Source organism: Crinia signifera, chromosome 2 (genome assembly GCF_055691185.1).
Source record: "Crinia signifera chromosome 2, ASM5569118v1, whole genome shotgun sequence".
Lineage (NCBI taxonomy): Eukaryota > Metazoa > Chordata > Amphibia > Anura > Myobatrachidae > Crinia > Crinia signifera.
Window position 1 is genome coordinate 65,880,917 of NC_139218.1, and position 21,672 is coordinate 65,902,588.

Sequence of the window (21,672 nt, forward strand, 5' to 3'; positions counted from 1 at the left end):
TTTATAGTGTAGTTTAAAGGCCTGATCCACTAGGGCGAGGTATCACATGCGGTACCCCGCCATCTCACCCAGCGGCTCTCAGGAGGACAGGAACGCATACAATACATTGTATGCGGTCCTTTGACATATAATGTTTCGTATGCAAGCCTAGCAGGGGCTACGGGCTGTGACAAATATTCATAGCAGCCCGTAGGATCTGTGACTGCGATGCGAGGTGCACAAGAACGCGACTCGCATCGCGATTGCAGGTAATGACATGCCGTCTGTCACTTTTTTATGCGATCGGTCGCAGCAATGTGTTGGCATTGCATGAGAAGTGGTCATATCGCGCTAGTGGATGGGGGTCATTCGTGCCTCGGACATGGAAACCTAATGACATTTGTCCAATATCACAGAGAGCTGACCCTGGGATTCTAAACAGGGTACACAGTAGTCGTATGCTCATTGTAATATGACCTGCACCCTTTTCTGAAGAATTTGTTCCTTTCACAGGGTATACATGGACAGGACACGCTAAATATAAACCAAATAAAGTAAAAAATTCACCACACAGGGAAATCTTAACATCACAGAGAAAATTGTTGCTTTCAAAAACAAATTGTGTTTGGCTGAACATACTGTTCTCTTGCATAAATGTATGCCAGGGGAAAACCGTATTAACTCACTATGGAAATACTGTCTTTAAAAGTTCAAGACATCTGCCAGAACCGTTTTGCATTTGATGAGGGTGTTCAATCCTCCCATATTTTATGCTAGGTAAAGTCCCTAGTAGTGTTGTGCTTCTTGTGAGTGGTTAGTACAATAACGGCTGTAATATACTTATCAGAAGATTAACTGGTCGGGAGGACTATCCCAGCAAGTAGCACCATTCTCTCAAACACAGAGGTTCATCACAGGGCATTTTTTTTTAAATTAAACTAAAATGAGTTAGTGTGCACATGACCTTACTGTTCTAACTCATTATTTAATAATGGTTGGATACATAAATCCAATATAAAAAAAATCCATAAAATAATCCAGAGTTGCCGACTTTTTAAATCTCCTCTCCGGGAGAAGCCTCTCCAGGAGGCAACCCTGAAATATTCAGAATCAGCATCCGCTTTGTTTGGCCAGGTATACTTGCGTATACTAGGAATTTGGTTTAGATTGCTGTGCAACAGCCCGCTACAGTAGGTAACAAGTAAGCAGTGGCAGTACAGATGGAAGCGGTACATCTGTCAGAATGAACTTAGGTCTACAGTCATTAGGTCGACCCCACTAGGTCGACTGGCAGGAAGGTCGACCTGACTTAAGGTCGACATGGGCCAAGGTCGACATGACTTAAGGTCGAATTTGCATAAAGGTCGACATGAGGAAGGTCGACTGGTCATAAGGTCGACATGGGTTTTTCACTGTTTTTTTATCCGAATGTCGACACAGTCGACATGGACACAGTTGGCAATGAGAATCGGACCCTCGCATCGCTCGCTTTGCTCGCAATGCTTCGGGCGCGGTGCCTCGCTGCGCTCGGCACACTATTTTATTCTCCCACCACGCCCTAGTGCAGAGGCGTAACTCTGGGAGGCAATGGAGTCATCTGCCACCGGGCTCCTGCTCCCAAGGGGGCACCTCTCCTCCCCTGTAAGTTTGAATAAGTTAATTGAAAGCCATTAATATCGCTTCTGTGGCTGACTCCTCCTCCTAGCAGGACCATAAATGTCACACTCTCTTTATTCTAAACATAATATCCATAACACACATACATGCATACATATATTTATATAAGATGGTGTGTGTGTGTGTGTGTGTGTTGGGGGGGCACCAATTTTTATCTTGCCTCCGGGCAACTGCGGCAAACTTACGCCACTGCCCTAGTGGATGGTAGGGCATGAAATACCGCCTGTCGGCACATGTCGGCTCAAGAAACAGTGAAAAAACCCATGTCGACCTTATGACCAGTCGACCTTCCTCATGTCGACATTTATGCATAATTCGACCTTAAGTCATGTCGACCTTGGCCCATGTCGACCTTAAGTCAGGTCGACCTTCCTGCCAGTCGACCTAGTGGGGTCGACCTAATGACTGTAGACCTAAGTTCATTCTAATAGATGACCGCTTCCCGTACAGATATATATCTATATATTTAACACGTACAGATAGATATACACTAGGTGCACCCTGGGGAGGTTGGTGGACCAGGACAGAGGAGAGAAGGGGAACATATTTGGCTGAGCACAGCACACAGGCAGCCATCAGAGGCACCACTTGGTCATTGCACAGATAGGTAACAAGTAAACAGTGACAGTACAGAAAAACAGATCTATATAAGTCGGAGGAACATATTTGGCTGAGCTGCACAGCTCCTAGGCAGCAATCAGTGGTGCCATCTTGGTCGAAGTTACTTCCAGGTCAGCAGCAGGACCTGAACAGGTCTTTTTCTTATTCAGCGTGTTTTATGGCAAAGTCCCAATCTCCTGGGAAGCTGAGGGGTGGCCAGCATTTCCGGGGCCATGGTTGGGGCTGCGGTTGAGGGGTGGGTACAGGGGGAAGGGAGGGCCAAGACTGGGCCTTCATTGGGTTGCAGGACCATTGCAGGGAAGGACGTCTCCTGGAGCAGAGGCCTCTTCTTCTTTTGTCCTCCTCCTGAGGATCAACCTGTGAGCGCGTGAGCCAACGAGGCCTGGGGCCATAACTAGGTCATCGCTGGGTAGAGAGGGGGTCCTCCTCTGCCGCTGTGCCAGGGGTCCACTAACTGGACTCTGCTTTGAGTGATATCAGGTGTCCAGTTGTATGGGGACCAGGCCTGTGGGGGTCTCCGCTAGACTGGACTACCGCCATGTTGCCCAGGGGGATCAATCATCCGCCTTCTCTCCTCCATGATGACCCAGCTGTACCAAGGGGGGCCTTGGTCGCAGCTCGCCAGTCTATGTTGGTGTGAGCGGTAAACAGCATAAACAATAAACAATATAAACAGGTGGGGGAACATGTACAGTCATAAAGCAAGTTATTCCGAGGGGACACCCGTGTTAGATTATGTGCAAAGATTTATGGCGCAACTAGACAGTGAGGAGTTCATGAGTTCATGTGTCAACAGGTGAACCGCTTGAGGAAAGAAACTTTTTAGGCTTCTGGTGGCCCTGGTGGGAATAGCCCTGTAGCGTCTGCCTGATGGCAGCAGGTTAAACAAGCCATGGCCAGGATGTAGTTGGTCCTTGACTATCTTTGTTACCCGCTTTTTTGCTCTGGACAGGTCAAACAAATAATAATAAAAGGGCGTCTGCCTGCAGCTCCTCACCTCTTATCAGCACACGCAGATGCATGCGGACATCAGCAGAGGGACTGGAGGAGGCAGGATGTGCCAGTTCCCATCATCCCCCTTAGCTCCACCCCCCACCACATTATTATTCATATTTTCCATCTGACTGACAGGGCTGAGCAGAGCCTATGTGTCAGTCAGCTTCCATGTGTGGCAGCGGTGGCGGGCGGTAAGACACTGACTACAGTGTGTACGGCTGGCAGGGATAGCCGTACACACTGTCTGCTGGGCGATGAGTGCTGACTATGCCGCTGATGAGAGGATGAATCAATGCTGAGAGGCAGACGGTGAGTCATGCTGTCTGCCTCTCAGCAGAGTCCATCCTCTCATCAGCGGCAGCGCTGCATCTAGACTGTGAGTCACACACACAGCGTCTGTGACTGTATGTCATTGTAGGTACACACATGGGCGGGCTGCAGGGCTACACTGGGCGGGCTGCGGAGACAGACGGAGCTCTACTATGGCTTAATAAAGCCTGCCGCCTGCTGGACTCGCTGGGGGAAATCTGAAGGCTGAAGGAGGCGGAACTTAATTTCGGCTTCAATTTGAACTGCCGGAACTCAGTGCCCCGTTCCGGCTCACTTTAACCCCTGCCTATTAATATCATTGCTATATTGCATTTCTGAGGTTCTTAGCATAATGATGGCCATTATTATGGGCTTGTCCACCGCGTCCAGGTAACTTCTATCGGACAAGACCCTAACACTACTCTGAGACAAGTCCAGGGCACAGGACCCCCTTACATAACTAAGAGGTAATAATAAATGTGAAGGGTGCTACATATATAATAAACACACTAAAGGGGTGATGGAAGGCAGGGCTGGACTGGGACCAAAAATCGGCCCTAGCATTTTGAGCACACAGGCCCACCTGAAGCAGGTGGGACCATTGTGCGGTGAAGTGAAAAGGGGGCATGGCCTCATGTAAAGGAGGCGTGGCAGCAGAACTGGCCTTATCCAATTGAATGCCCTAGGCAAACAAAACTTTATCCCCTGGAAGGCAATTGTCAAATTACTCCAGCTTTGCCTCCTGCCACTGAGCCTCTACTTTTGTCAGAAGTGTAGTATGCACAATGTACAGTATGTGTTTTAGTTAGTCAAGTCAAGCCCCAGACCTGGACCAGCCCCGGAACCAAGCCCCCGGACCGGACCCAGGGACCTAGCGACGGGCTCAAGATAGGTAAGTATCAGTATGTGTGGGCTTTGTATGTATTAAAGTTTTATTTTTACTGGGTGTCAGTGTGTTTTTTTTAACTATTTCTTTTACTGTGGAACTACAAGTGCCAGCGGGCCCTTTAATGCCCCGCATGCTGGGACTTGTGGTTCTCCAAGTCCCAGCATGAGGGGGAGGCTTTTTTTTTTACACCATTTATCAGCTTGATGCCCACCATCCAGGGGCATCGAGAACAGCCCCGGGCTTCAGCATGGGCAGGTAAGTTCTGGAGGCGGGGGACACCTTCTTTGGGGGGTCCCCACTCCCCCAGGACCCCTGCCCATGCTGACCGGTCAGGGGGTGAATGCTTTGGCCGGGGGGACTTGTATAAAAAGTCTCCCCCCGGCTGTGGCATTACCCTGCTGGCTGGTTGGGCCCAGTGTTGGTTCTTGAAATACGGGGGACCCCTAGTCATATTGTCCCCCATATTTTGGGAACCAGGACCGGCCCTTGAGCCTGGTGCTGGTTTTATAAAATCCACAGAACCCCGACTTGGTTGTTTCTGTGATTTTATGAAACCAGGACCGGCTCTTTCAGCCCGGGGCTGGTTATACTCAGGAGGGGGGACCCCACGCATTTTTTTCAATTTTTTTTATTTTTAACCCTTTTTTTGGACAGAACCATGCACAGATCACAATGATCTGTGCATGGTTCTGTCAAATTCGCCAACCAGAACCTGGTCTAATTTTTTTGCGATTTTTGGTAACCTTTACCAAAAATCGCACCCTATTACATGTGCAAGTTAGATACTTTCCAATGGGAAAACATCTGGATGCGAATTGAAGTGTGACTAAAAATCACCACTTCAATATGTGCGATTTCGCGGCAAATAGTGAGATTTTTTTTTTGCCGCGAATTGCACCCTATAAAATATGCGATATTCGGGAAATGCCCGAACAGCATATTTTGCGAAAAAAAAAACGCAAAAAAAAATCGCCACCCATTACTATCTATCTATCTATCTCTTTCCAAGAGGATCCTCACACTGGGCGAAATGCCCAGTGTGAGGCTCCTCTTGGAAAGAGATAGATAGATAGATAGTGTGTGTCTTGTATCGTTTTTCAGGATTTTATAAAAGGGGAGTGGCATATGTTTTCCAATCAGGGCCCTGACAAATGGGTTGTGCTAGACCACTTAAATTCCACCATCACATGCCATGTACCTGTTTACAAAACCCACAACCGAAAATCTCTACATTAGTGATTCAAGCTGTATGCCTCTTCCAATCTGTCAATCTTCGACTTACTGTAAATTATCATCCCCCGGCATCCTCTTTAAATATCTTAACAACTTTGCATGCTGGCTTCCTCACCCCCTCCATTTTTTTTTAGGTGATTTTAACATCCCTGTCGATATCCCCACAAAATATCCTTCCTCTAAACTCCTTAAACTGTCATCTTCACTTGATCTTTTCCAGTGGACCTCCTTACCCTTCCATATGAATTGGAGCTCACTTCACTACGGTTGTGAGATTTCTGATTTCTCCAACTCCCCATTCCCCTCTCTGACTTTTTTAGGCTACCATCACTTAGTGTAACATTGAGGCTGTTGACACCACCTTCTTCTTCTCCTTTTTCAGCTGATTTCTCTCTTAATCTCTCTCATGCCATGCACAAGCCATTTCCTTACATAATGCTTCCTTACCTCTGCTCTTAATTCTGTCATCCGCTGACCACTATTCACCCTCCTAATTCAACAGCTCAACCCTGGCACACCAAATGCAACAGATGCTCACATGCCACTGAGCGCCAGTGTAGGAAATCATGCTCAAATGCAGACTTGCTTCAGTTCAAATTCTAAATGTTCACCCTTCCATACCCTACAAAGAAACAGTAATGCCCACAGTACTAGCCCTGCTTACACACATTCTACCCACAGTAGTAGCGCTGCTAATACACATAATGCCTGTACTCATAATGCCTGCAGTAGTAGCGCTTCTTACACTCATAATGCCCACAGTAATAACAACACTTATAACAACACCGTAATAACAACACAGTAATAACAACACTATAATGCCCATAATTTGAACAGTCATAGTGCCACTTACACACATAATGCCCACTGTAGTAACGCACCTTACACATATAATGCACACAGTAGCAGCGACTCTTATACGAAAAATGCCCACAGTAGCAGCACCACTTACACACATAATGTTTATGGTAGTAGTACTAGGTTTATGACGTATCAACCAGGTTGAGGTGCGGTGTGAAAGCAACCCGACATTCCGACCCAGGCTTCATTACACTAATGCATGCTGCCTCTCCTGCCAACTGCTTACTTCCACCCATTTCTACGCTTCAAAATTTTTCACATGCTGCACCCTATCGCTAGAAGTCTCTACCTCTCCCTATCAGACTCTCCACCACTCTATATAGCTTTTAACTTCACCAAACCCAACCATCTCTCATCCTAACCCACTGTTCAATGCTCAATGTCAACTCAATCTGTGTCACCCCTCTCTGTCTGCCCCCTTCCCAATAGTATGTATGCTCTCATGAGTAAGGCCCTCTTTCCTAATGTGTCCTTTAACTGTTTTTTCCTTTCCACAGGTTTCTGGATTGTCTTCCTGGCTTGGTCAACAGATGACATTTTTGCATGGCATTCCCCCATGGGCCATTGCCATTATCTTGTCATCGATGATTGCAGTCTTTACAGAATGTACCAGCAATGTTGCCACAGCTACTCTCTTTCTACCCATCCTTGCTTCTATGGTAGGACTATCCAACCATGCAATATTATATAACATTGCCTTTTGAATTTTAATATGGTTAGCTACTCCTTATTCATGTTACCATGACAATTAAGATTAGAATAAACAGTCAAAGAAACGTAATCCAAATTGTCAACCATAATGACATTAAATTACTATGTCTCTAAACTGATTGTCTCTCAAAGCACCAGCACTACATATAACTATTGACACTTGGCAACTTTAGTGCTCCTGATTCAGCATGGATTGTAATGGGCAACACTGTGGGCGTTATTCTGATTCACTCGGAAAGGCACAATCACTCTCTAATGGACAAAACCATGTGCACTGCAGGTGGGGCTGATGTAACATGTGCAGAGAGTTAGATTTGGGTGGGGGGTGTACTTCAAACTGATCTCTATATTGCAGTGTAAAAACAAACTGATCTCTATATTGCAGTGTAAAAATAAAGCAACCAGTATTTACCCTGCACAGAAACAATAAAACACCCAAATCTAACTCCCTCTGCAAATGTTACATCAGCCCCTCCTGCAGTGCATATGGTTTTGTCCGTTAGAGAGTGATTGTGCCTTTCCGAGTAAATCAGAATGTGCACTGCCGGTGGGGCAAATGTAACATGTGCAGAGAGAGTTTGATTTGTGTGGGGTGAATTCAAACTGAAATCTAAATTGGCATTTAAAAATAAAGCAGCCAGTATTTACCCTTCACAGAAACAAAATAACTCACCCAAATCTCTTTGCACATGTCACATTTCCACCCCCTACAGTGCACATGGTTTTGCCCATAAAAAAAATATTTTGCTTTTGCTGAATCAGGCCCATTGTCTAAAACCTCATAACATAAAATGGTTTGAAGATAAAACATAGCATGTCAGTGTCCATGTCTATTAGTTCACCAATCTAAAAATTGCAAAGAGCATTATTTACACCAGCTTCCCTCTATCAAAGTTAACAGAAATTAAAGGTTAAAAAGAACAGCTTTGTCATGTGTACCAATAGTGAGGTATATTTAACTGCTGTTGGAACTGCCGTCTTGTTAGAAAGACAGCAGTTTTCGACTTGAATAGGTTGGAAGGGCCTTCTGACCTGTCGAAAACCAGGTGGATTGTCTAAATAGCTGCTGATCCACCTGCTTTTATCCGACATGTTTTGGCCCCGTTTCCGACAATCTCAATCCGAAAAACTTTTTTTAAAAGTTGGATTGAGGCAAGGAGGCCAGTGCTGGGGGAGTTCTCCCATCCACTAACCCGTCCGCAGCCGGGCCAGGTGGGAGCAGCTCACACGGTGCCGTCCTGCCTCCTGTAAACCTATGCCTCAATTAACATTTTAGATCAGCCTGGACTTACTATAATTTCAATGTACAGATGGAGCCCCTGTCATCTTTGCTCGGCGCCCGCGAGAACTCCCCCTCTGGCAAACGTCGGCAGACATGGACTCCTTTAAACTGGGATGCGCGTGCGTCTCACGCACGTCCCTGTCTCTCTGAGGCTGGGCAGTGAGTCCATGCCCGTCTCTGCTTCAGGGAGACGGGCAGGGTTGGGGGGGGGTGTCTGGGCAGCAATGGGGACTAGCGGGGGCGGCGCCGGACGGCGATGGGGAGCTCCGTTGCCACAGGGCGTGCGAGCATCGCCTGGCTGGAGCTGGCGATAATTTCGTCAGCCCCTCAAAGATGAGGCCGGCTACATCTGTTATATGTGATAAATGCTTATTTCGATGATATCATTTAAGGATTTTCATTTTCTCATGCTTTGCATTCTCTGTTTCCAGGCAAGATCTATTATGGTAAACCCACTGTACATAATGATTCCTTGTACCCTCAGTACATCATTTGCTTTCATGTTACCTGTGGCAACACCTCCAAATGCCATCGTCTTCTCATATGGCCACCTCCACGTGTTAGATATGGTAAGTTGTTTTCAAGTTAATGATTGTAAGCACACTTAATTTAATCTCACAACTGTCCTGGATATTTAATTCGGTACTTATGTAGTAGACGGGCGCCCCATTTGCATACGTACGTTAACTTAGGAAAATCGCATCGCATCCCATGGGCCATTGTAAGGGCCATGTGATGCAATGCGATTTTCCTATGTAATTTATTCACTGCTCTCTTAGCCCCGGGGGATCGCTTCGCATCGCACCTCCCGCAAAATCTCATGTGATCGCATGCGATTTTATAGGGTGTACGATGCCATTACATTAGCTATACAATAATATCATTGTATGACATACAATGAGGTTTTAGGCACCCCCCCCATTATCCACGCCACACCAAAGCATGGCGAGCGGTGGCGGAACGCGTCCTCCGACCATTCCTACCCCTACTATCCACGTCGGGGTGGAGTTGATTTTATATAGTGTGGCGAGCGCACTGAGCCCCACGACGGGACGCGGATTACTTTACATGTATTCCGCGGCCCCTCGAGGGGCTCGCTGCGCTCGCCATGCTTTCGGCTCGGTGGCTCGCTGTGCTTGCCACACTATATAAAATCAACTCCACGCTGGAGGACAGGAAGTAGGCGCCTGGAGGTGGAAACCGGCCACTTAGTGGGAGTGCTAAGAAAATGCTAGGGAGGGGGAAAATGCTGGACATGCCTGAGCGAGCACGTTTCTAGCTAATCTGAGCCTGCGATGACTTTGCCCAGTGTAAAAATCATTTGATGGTGAGTAAACAATTTGGGTGAGTGGTATTAAAGCCTGGAGAGAGATAACATGAACAAAAATAAAGTACTGACCAATCGGCTTTGTCATGTTACACGCTGTGTTTGAAAAATGACATTTTTTCCCTTTCCGCTTAAAGATACATCTACAGATCGATTGTCAGATCTGGCTGGTTGAAACACTGAAATATCTGAATGACAGCTTTTGGCAGTTTTCCAGCATTTCAAAGCAAATGGTCAACTGTCATTTTCCCTCATCCATTTACCAGGGTTTTGTTCCACCAAGCCAGATCTGACAATTAATCTGTAGATATATGGCCAACTTTATCTCTCTCTCCAAACTTTTCATAAATTTCCCCCAATATCTGATTGGCTGCCATAGATCACAAAGCACTAAGGGGCAGATTTATTAAGCTCGGTGAAGTGTTTGGTTTTTCTCACCGGACAATCAGCTCCTACCTGTGAAGTTACAGGCTTGGTTCGAAAAATGACAGGTAGGAGCTGATTGGCCGGTGATAAATCCAGGCACTTTATCACTTCACCGAGCTTAATAAATCTACCCCTCAGCTACTTGTTCTTTCTTCAGTTAAACAATAATGGTACAGATTTTAGCCTATTCGTTCAATAATAGGTTTAGTTCAACTTATCCATGATGGTTGCTCAAATCCATATTTATAAGACCTCATTCTTTATCTATATGTTTTAGGTAAAAACTGGCATCATGATGAATGTTATTGGCATTTTATGCACTGCGTTAGCCATCAACAGTTGGGGCCGCCCCATGTTCAATTTAGATACTTTCCCTCCCTGGGCCAACATTACAGATGGAAACTGATGGAAAAGCATTTCAAGTCAAGTCACCATGTAATCAGGACATGGCTACACTGATGGTTATGGAAGATTAATATGGAGCCACTTTTATTATATATTAAACAAAGAGGTTACTGGATTCAAAAGAAACATGGACAAAATGTCCCCGTCTTTGCACATTCAAGAACAAGGAGACAAACTCTTACATATTTTATGTTATTTAAAGGAAAAAAGGAAGGAAATAGTGTAGCAATAAGAGATTATAAATAACCATTCTGGAGATTATATGAATAGGAATTTTAGCATTGAAGATTATTAAAATACCAGACAGTCTAAATAAATATTTGTTCATTGTACATAATTTCACTTATGCACAAGTTGCTGCTTACTGTTTGATATGTTCCAGTTTTTCCTGTCTGATGGTGGAAATGTTATGTGTACTGCTTCCAGAACAAATGGCTAAGGGGCAAGTATGTAGCCCAAGGACTTCCTGATATATAGGAAGCCAAGTACTAACGAGCAAGTATCAGTTTGTAAAATAAGTAGGCAGGCCTTACTTAGCTGTAGTGGGACATATTTTGGGTACTTGTTTCCTAGCAGGGCGCCACCTATTTTAATTGTATGAAATTGGGTCGGAAAAATCGGGTCGATCGCATCGCATGCGACCAAATCGCATGCGATGCGACCAAATCGACCCGATTTTTAATTGTACAGCCCAGCCACCCTCATGGCTGATTACAATGTTAAATGCCCCCACAGACTCGATTTGTAATTGTATACCCACTCTGATGGGTAATTAGTATGTCAAATGCCCCCCCATTGTTAACGACACGCGACGATCAACGCCAACCCGAAGCTTGGCGAGCGGCGGCGGCGGCACGCGTCCTCCAACCTTTTCATACCCCCACTATCCACGTTGGCATGGAGTTGATTCTATATAGTGTGGCGAGCGCAGCGAGCCACCGAGCCCGAAGCGTGGCGAGCGCACGCGCATTACTTCACACGTATTACGTGACCGCTCGCCACGCTTCAGGCTAGGTGGCTCGCTGCGCTCGCCACACTATAGAATATCAACTCCACGCCGATAGTGGGCGTATGAAAAGGTCGGAGGACACGCAACGCCGCCCCTCATGGGATCGCTGCGCACGCTTCGGGTTGACGTTCACCGTGGCATTGCGTTAACAATGGGGTGGCATGGAGGGGTATACAATTAAAAATCGGGTGTGGGGGGCATTTAACATTGGGTCCAATGCAAAATCGGGTCTCAGGGAACATTTTTACATTGGGTCCAATGTAAAAATCAGGTCGATGCGACCGATTTTTTAATTGTACGGGGAACGTCTTTAAAGCCCAAAAATCGGGTCGGTCGGGTCCCATCGGGCGCCCTGCTAGGAAACAAGTACCATATTTTGTCTGGTATGACAAACAAAATTCCATTGGCTGGAATTTTTAGTGGATACTTTGCACGTCTCTCACAGCAACGTTGGCACTGGGGGTTAAGCGGCAGCAGCAAGGTAAGTATGTATAATGGATGCAAGGTGTGTATACAGTATGGGCCTTTCTGAGGCAAAGGGGTCATGTCATTTGGAGGGGGTGGTGGTGGTGGTGCTGTATCTTGGACCCACCACCATGGTTTGCTGTTTTATAGGATCAGCTACTCCTATAGCTGGGAATGTCATCTACAGTACATCTCTTTTTTTTTATAGTGGGTCTTACATTAAGCACCAAACTCCTCACCAGTTTTCATTAATAAAAATGCATTTCTGTTATGGAGATAGCTACTATAAGAGATCAGCAGAACTCCAGGCTACATGTAATAGCCAACATCATACTAATTACAGTGAATTACAGTTTCCCAGAAAAGAGAGCTCAACAAAATAGTAGCAGTCATTTCTGTCTGCAGCGCCGGCTGACGTACTCTGGATAGGTATAAGTATAATCAAATGGGTGCAAGTTGTGCGATGTAGGCCTCAAGGACCCAGGACCATCCATTATAGTTAATCCACTGACCCCGGCTATCCAAACGTATACTTTTTTTTAAAACAGAAACTTGCTGTAAGAGCCCCATATAATATGTTTGGATAGTTCCCCCTGTATCCGTATTACATCAGTTTTAGTTCCAAAACTAATAAACGTTGACTGCTAAAATAATTCCTTAGGAATTATGTTAATGTGACCAAGCATTAGCTAGAAGTGTACATAGAAAATACATCAAAAGCTAGATGTAAACAAGTGCTAAAAGAGAGCTATACTGTATACTATAGTAATATGTTGTGTGAAACAATGAATTAAAAGCTTTTATCTCCTGCATTTAGCAACTGAATTAATTTTATTATGTAATTTTTTTTTTAAACCCAATATTCTAAACAAAAGAAACATATTGGGGGAAATTTACTAAGATGTGAATTCTACTTCGCATTTGATGTTGCTATGGGCAACCAATCAGAATCTACTTCTTATTTATTTAGCACCCTCTAGAAGACAATAAACAGGATCTGATTGGTTGCCCATTGCAACATCACATGTGAAGTACAATTCACGTCTAAGTAAATTTCCCCCATTCTGTCCATCCGATGTCCTTGTTCATGATGGGTTTTGCTTGTGGTTAAATGCTTCCCATGTATAATAAGTCACTATACTAGCATAGGACCACAACTAATCCATTCAGACATTTAGATGATGCAATATATGATAGTCCACAACAGTTTAGTGATGAAATCATGATAAAGTCCTGATTTCGGGGATAAGTAGGGGAGTGGCTTCATTGTAATAACAATATTATATTTTAAATGGGTCAAATTGGTCCTTAATTATCAATTTGGGAATGTTGGGTTATATAAATAAACTTGAAAGCTATTATTTTTATTATTATTTTCTAGATTCATAGAACATTAAACATTGTGTTGTGATAGTTTTCATTTAAAATGTTTGGATGTTTTTAGGATCTTCTGTATTCTTCAGTTTACAGGGATTTCCTGGTGAGAGTCTGGACCACCTAGCTATCAGTTTTACATCATTACTACATTCAGTTCATTGATATAAACCTCCGGTTCAGGCAGCCATGTTGCGGTCTACACTAATAATCATGAGACTGCTGTTTATCAATAAAATCCGCTGCTGGATTACAGGAGGGGCAACCATTGTTCTAACCCAGGAGCAGGTAACCTGTGGCACTACATTTGATCTACATTTCCCAGCATGCCCTGTCACAGAATGCTGTTAAGGCATGTTAAAACTCTGGCAGTGAATGCTGCATTTGGGATGGCCATCAGTGTGGTCGGCATTGATAGTTACCATCGATGACAATATAGCAGAGGTCATCAATGGTTACAAACTATATAATGGATAGCCATTGATGGTTTCACCAACCGATGGACGTCCATGTTTTTTTTTTTTTGGGGGGGGGGTGTTCACTGGCTGGCCTGTGGGCAATTCAGAACCTAGGGGCAGGGATTCACATTTGTCAATGGCAGGGCTATGCTCCTTGTTGGGGCCTTTCATTAAAACTAATGATATTCATTTATGCTGTGCCATTAATGGAGGGAAACCATCTGGTTCTCACCCATTGATGGCAAATGTACTAGAGATTGACCATCGATGATTATGAATTACTGATGGTTGATGACCATTCCTATACTGGGATGTGAAGTTCCACAGCAGCTGGAGTGCCACAGGTTGCCTACCCCTGTTGTAGCCTACACATAACATGACCTCCTACACAAAATAGCAATATATTAGTGGGATAACTGTGTGGATCGATAGGAAGCTGCAAGCAGGAAGTTTATGGCTTCCTATAGGTCTGCAGACCAATAAGTTAGAGGTGTACTTTAAATGGATAAATGTATCAAGCCTTGGAGAGAGATAGAAGCGGATTGGTTATTTTGGACCACTTCCACTTTATCATTTATCTAGCGCATTCTTTGAAACAATAATTGGTTGCTTTTGGCAACTGCTCCCCGTTAGCTCTCCCCAAGGCTTGATAAATCTCCCTTTTAGCTGAAGAGTGATAACTTTGCACAAACTGTGAGATTATTCATGTAAATTGGTGCAAAGGGAAAGTGGTGTTGCCCATGGAAACTGCTCCGATTGTAATGGTCATTGCTCAAGTGCAGTTTAAATAACTGAATGATTTGTTTGCTATGTGCAACACATTCCTTTCCCTTTACACACATTTAAATGAATGTCTCCCTTACACCCATGACTGTGATTTGTCCCACGCTTCTTAACAACGTGTTTTACTGTCACTGGAAATGTATATGTATAGATGCTGCTATGTAAATATCTCTCATTATGTTTCATTGAAAGCTTTACATAGCTAAATAAAAATACAAATATTATTAATTATGTTTGGTACATTTTTGATTGTGAAAATAAATTTATTTACAAATTATATTTCATGTTGTAAGTTTGTTATTGTGTCGGTTTTTATATAATGTGAAACACATTTTTTTTTTTTTTAATGGAATGAAGAAACATAAGTAAAAGTATAATTTGCTGTAAAAAAAGACATATCCCAAATATATTATAAGGAATAACGGTACTTATGAGTTATCCGGGCGCCCGATTTCTAAATCGGGTCGGATCGGGCACATCGCATCGCATGCGACCATCGGATGCGATGCGATGCGATGACCCGATTTTTCCATAGGAATCAATGTTAAAATGGACTGAGTCCATTTTAACATGGAATTCAATGGGAAAAAGGGGTCCTTTTCATACCCCTACTATCCAAGTGGTCATGGAGTTGGATATAAACCTGTGGCGAGCGTAGCGAGCCACCGAGCCCGAAGCGTGGCGAGCGTAGCGAGCCCCGCGAGGGGACACAGAATACCGTCCCCTCGCGGGGCTCGCTTCGCTCGCCACGCTTCGCTCGCCACGCTTCGGGCTCGGTGGCTCGCTACGCTCGCCACAGGTTTATATCCAACTCCATGCCCACTTGGATAGTAGGGGTATGAAAAGGACCCCTTTTTCCCATTGAATTCCATGTTAAAATGGACTCAGTCCATTTTAACATTGATTCCTATGGAAAAATCGGGTCATCGCATCCGATGGTCGCATGCGATGCGATGCGATATCGCATCGCATCTGATTGTATGCCTTAACTTAAGGCATACAATCAAAAAATCGGGCGCCCAGATAACTCATAAGTACCGGAATAACGTACTGAAAGGTTATGTTATAAAACATCTACAGTGTCTAGGTCTACAATCATATGGTCGACCACTAATGGTCCATTTGCCCATCCATTTTAGCCTCACCTCAGTCTCTGCCTGCAGCCCTATACATTTCTCAGTGTACCTTTTTCTATTTCCAACTCTCTAGAAATCTCCTCTGCTCATGTGTATGAGGCCGATTCAGGCTGACCTCACATGATCCTGAATCAGGCCCAATGTGTATCTGCATGCAAAATGCTGCGTTACAGTGCTTTACTGAAAAACCCTGAAAACATAGCTTTACGTTTGCAGATACAGGTGCAGTCACAAACCAAATATAGGCAAATATATACACACTGTAATGGAAAAGGTCTCACACAAAAATGTTTGGCACTATAGAATAGAAAGGATGTTTACCTCTCACATAGGCTATAGGTGTTCTGATACCCAGGGATAGACAAACACAAGATCTGGCTGACAAGACTGTGGTTGGTAGATACCAGTCTGTACAGTACCACTGTGACCAAGGTGGTAAGGCCACAGAGGCACCTGAGTCTGTTACCACACCCTGAAGTCGGTTAGCACCTGCAGGTTAATGTCTTCGCCTATTATAGCCGCCTTTCCAGGGCAAATTAGGTCCACCCCGTACTTGGTACTTTGTCACCCTGTAAAACCTGGTGGAATCCAACAAATACAGGGTAAAATTAAGAGGGAACCTAACCGGCAAAACCCAAGAGACAAAAACCAGGCTCAAAATAATAACAAAAACCAGATATGAGCAACCCCACTGCGAATAACACTGACAACAAAGATCTAGCGGCCAACCACTAATATGCCGCAGCGAACAGTGGCACCGCTAATGGCTGCCTAGGCGCTGTGCTGCTTGGCGGGCATGTGTTCCCCGCACGTAATGTCTCAATGTAATGCATGAAATGCCCCCCCCCTTCTTCCCTGCTTGATGCTGCACTGTATATCCACAAAAAATTCCAAGCACACGTGGCCAATAAAGTTGATTCTGATTCTGATGCAATACTGTCGCGATAATGTAATATGAAAACGTACAAACAATAATGTGCAGCTTCTGCCGCAAAGTGCATAATAAAATAATAATACAGAAGGCTTCTGCCGCTATATGCGGTGCAGCCGCTGGACTCATGGTACCACGAGGGATGTAAAGAGTGACTACCAGAATATACAGCACAGGACCAGAATTCCAAAAGGTGGCAGACTGAACAAACTGGAAATCCGACTGGTAGGCTGGAACACAATCACTCAGACTGTATAAAGTATATATACAAAGAAGTACACTGCGCTAAAATAGAAAATATATTTAATTCTAAATCATAAAACTATATACATTAATCATACAGTAATCATGAAAATGGAAAAATCAATAATACATAAATCATAGAAATGACAATAAAAACAAGGCTCAGTTAGAGGCGGCACTAATTAGCATTTCAAAAGTGTTGGTAAGCCAATTCCAAGAGGGAAGTCTCTATATAGTATATAAGAAGAGAAATCTTGTATATAAGAAGAGTATATACAGATGGAGCCCTCTCATTCAGCTCCAGCGCTCGCTGGCGAACGCTGGCTGAGAGGGTCTCCATTAGACTGGGATGCGGGAATGTATCACACGCATGTGTGTCCCAGTCACTCAGCGGCTGGGAGGCGGAACCCTGCCCATCACCGCTTCAGGCAGATGGGCAGGGTTAGGGGGGGAGGCGACGGGGACCGGCTCCATCGGAACGGGGTGCGCGAGCGTCTCGTGCGTCCCCTTTCGACGGTTGGCAAGAACTAGGCCGGCTCCATCTGTAAGAGAAATCTTGTTGTGACCATGCAGGTTAGTATTTGGTAGTCGGTTAGAGCGCATAACTGGAGCATCACAGCAACGAATATTTAGTTGTTTATAATGTGATATACAGATGGAGCCGGCCTCTTCCATGCGGGGGCTGGTGGTCAGATCGCCAACTAGCAGCTGCCTGAAGGGGACATGCGCACATCCCTTTCTAATGGAACTCCCCCCAGTCTCCGCCACCTCGCTTCCGGTCCCTGTCAGATGGAGTGCCATCTTGCCAGCGGGGGCAATCTGGCGAGCCCCGGCGCTGGCTGAGAGGTGCTCCCTCTGTAGTTACCACCCCTTCTAAACAGCAGCTGTGATTGCTGGCTTTTAGTAAAGTATGTTTTTGTAAAAGCAGGTGGCCACCTGGATGACAGTAGAGTGTGCCTGGTTAGCACTTCCAGTCTTGCCTTATCTGAATTCGTCCACAGGAAAGTCACTGCTGTCCACAGAGATAGCTGGTACCAGAAAGGAATAGAAAACTCACGCATTTCTCCACCTGTAGAGAGCCCAGAGAAATGTTAGTTATCTTATTCTTTCTGGTATCAGCTATCACCGGCCGCAAGACAATACCAGCAGATGAGTGGCCGGCAATGATGCAGAAGCACACATTAGCGCTCCTTGCCGGGCCATACATACTGGGTGGCTTTTGAGCTGAAAGCAGCTCAAACGGTAAAAGTGAGCTGCTTTCAGCTCAAAACCACTCAGTGTGTATGGGCCTTTAGTCTTTTACATTTTGTATGAAGATACAGTAGCAGTTCTAAACAGAATGTAGGCATGCTGCAGATAATTGAAATCAGCAAAATCTGCTCACCCCAAAAAAACTCCAGCTCTAATAATGTCTGGCAACTTTCTTACCCATCTCCAATTACCTCAGCCTAGAAACAAAACATCTTGATCCAATGCTTCACCGGCCTGTCTAAGGGCTATTTCACACGCTCCGGCTCCTGCCGGGCGGCGAAATCCTGCACGGCAAAAAGCCGTGCCGCACACTGTAGTTAATAATGGACACGATTGTGTCCATTCACACGGGACGGCCACGGTTGCAGCCGAATCCCACCACTGGAAGGGACGGCTTCCGGGCTGTGGCCATCCCCACCATTGTAAACTGCTGTGTGCGGCACGGCTTTCTGCCCGTGCGGGGTTTCGCCGTCCGGCAGGAGCCGGAGCGTGTGAAATAGCCCTTAGGGCCTGATTTTAGACCTGATCGCTACTCTGCTAATTTACAGATAGCTGCCACCCAAACAGAGTTAAATTCTGCCCCGTGCACTGTGAATGACTCGCGAAAATCACGCAGACTGGCGGCTAGCTGCAAATCCATACAAGACTAACTCACCACCGAATGATTTTCAGTGTGTGCAGTCTGTGCGTAACCCTGACCCTCAACAAGTGTGTTATAGAAACAGGCTGACCGATGCTGAAGCTGACGTCACACAGCCTTCCTTGGGCATGCCTGTATTTCCCTGACCTCCCAAATAATGAACGGTTTCTGATTGGCCATGTGTTTTCGCAAGATAAATTTCCATTGTTTGGAAGTAAAAAATGGGTTTAATTGAAAAATGTTCATGGCTAATAAAGTGTGTTAAATTATCATACAACCTTACTTATTAAGTTGATAGGCTGTTCTGTCCAATTTAGCTATGTACTTACTGGTCATCTTGGAAATAAACTCCATACTGTAGTTTGTCAATGATTCTGAAAGGCTGAATAATAATGTGCAGTCACATTTATACAGTGTGGCAGGGTCTCCCCAGTTGTAGGGAGTAGTTATTGAGGCTCATCTAACACTGAGGAGGGAGGACTGTGGTGCCATATGTTCCTCTATAACAAATGAAGTTCATACATAGGGCATGGCCCTAACTGTGTGGAGTTTGTATATTCTCCCCTTACTTGCGTGGGTTTCCTCCAGGTACTCCGGTTTCCTCCCACAATCCAAAAATATACAGGTAGGCTAATTGGCTCCCAACAAATTATCCTAGAATGTCTGTGTGTACATGTGGTAGGGAATATAGCTTGTAAGCTTCGCTGGGGCAGGGACTGATGTGAATGTTCAAAATTTTCTCTGTAAAGCGCTGCGGAATATGTGTGCGCTATATAAGAAACTGTCAATAAATAATAAAGAAATACATCCAAAGTGTTATCCTTGAGATTATGCAATTTAAAATAATAACCTCTTAAAACGTGTATCTGTGGTGCACTTGGACTAGAAAGAATCTGAGTTTCCCACATTTCATTGATTTTGGCACCCAAATCGAACAAGGGTGGATTCTATTGACACTGTAAACATCAAATAAATGTAATATCAATATAAGTGGGTGTCCTAGTTTTCTGTTTAAAAAATATGACCGCCAATAGCTGTTCCTGTTTTTCTAGTGAAATTTCTGCCTTTGGCAATGCCTGTGACTCAAGTAGCGATTAACTTTCGGCAAATTAAATCGATCTTAAACACTTTTTATAGGTTTGATATACAGAGTAGTCAAGGTAAGGCTTTGTATCTTGCCATATTGGTCCTTACTTATGACTTATCTTGACCAGAGAGAACATTATGGTCAACAGATTCTAGAGATCTTACTTTGTCTTTGTGTGGACAGCATTGGCTAATGCAGATCCAGCCCTAGCTAATTTTATGCCCTCAGCAAGATTTTGTTTGGTGCCCCTTAGCACCAGCGCTAGTTCTGCCTGACCCATTGCATCTTATTCACTTTACACCACACTGTATTGCTATTTATTTACATTATACCACACCACATTATTCACACTGCACCACACAGTTGCGTCCTTTATACACACAACGCCACACAATTGTTCACCTTATACACATAATGCCACACAATAATAGTGACCCTTAAACACATAATGCCACATAGTAATGCCCCTTACACTTTAGACCACATATTGGTAATCTCCTTATTCACATAAGGCCACACAGTAATTCCCCTTACACATTATGCTGCACATTAATAATGTCCCTATTCACATATAGCTACACAGTAATGCTGCTTACATATTTGCCACACATTATTATTATAACCCAATCTCTCCCCCCTGCACAGCACTCACCCTGCCTGGACTCTGCAGATACTGAAGCCTGGGCTAGGCCTTAGGCATTTTCTTATGCCTATAGCCGGTCTCTGGTCTAATGGCAGTATGCATCAGGCAGCTATTGAGGTCATTCCCAGTTCTGATGCTGCCTGGATTGGGGGATTGTGAAAATTCATCATGTTCACAAACCTTGATTCGCCGATTATGACCCAAAAAATTATCAGCATCGAGTCAGGGATTTTTAGCATGTACTTTTTTATTCCGATGGATTGCAGATAAATGTTAACCAATCTGCATTATTCATCATTGATCAGCGTACGGCCCGTAGATATATGGAGCCCATTTGCTTCAATTAAACACATTTTTAGTTTTTCTTCCCTTTCTATTAGTAATTATGCAAAAACATTTAAGATTCACTCTGTGGCCGATACTTTAAAAAAAAAAAATCAGGCATGCACGGTACTATTTATCATCTCCTTAGATGTACAGACACAATCTTGTGAAATTTACCGTAAGGAGTGTTTGTAAATAAGTTTGTCTAGGCTAAAATAACCTCAAATTACTACATGAATGTGGGCAAACCTATATTTACCTCCCACTGCCAATTTAGAACACTAACATTTAATATGCACCTTTGAAAAGCTAAAGTTTCTGTAAAGTGGGTTCTGTGTGTTACGCATAAGAAAGAATTCATAAATATTCCTAGCAATACAGTCTGGGAGGAGCAGTTGGCCCCGGAAAGTGACTTAATTAAACAGTGCAGTACCCAGCTCCAGTGACTGAGGAGTCAGCATTTTGGGGTTACCCCTCCGAAGGTGACCCCCCAGCCGTGGCCTGCACCCCCTGCAGTCCCTTTTTTCTGCCACTATAGCAATATAAATATATGGATGGCGGTTATGTAAGCCCATGTGATTACTGGGACCATTTGATGACATACTGCAAGGC

General features: G+C 44.5%; 1 protein-coding gene across 2 annotated transcripts in view; it reads left to right on the forward strand.

Annotated features, from left to right (window-relative positions):
* The window catches only part of LOC146059767 (Na(+)/citrate cotransporter-like), a 96,277-nt gene extending 84,666 nt beyond the window's left edge, over positions 1–11,611 (forward strand). For both annotated transcript variants that reach the window (XM_083172268.1, XM_083172267.1), the window contains exons 11-13: positions 7,063–7,224; positions 8,990–9,127; positions 10,589–11,611. In XM_083172268.1, the coding sequence (XP_083028394.1) occupies positions 7,063–7,224; positions 8,990–9,127; positions 10,589–10,717 (429 nt within the window). In that variant the 3' untranslated portion in view covers positions 10,718–11,611. The remainder of the gene's footprint in view (positions 1–7,062; positions 7,225–8,989; positions 9,128–10,588) is intronic.
* Positions 11,612–21,672: the final 10,061 nt, after the last annotated feature.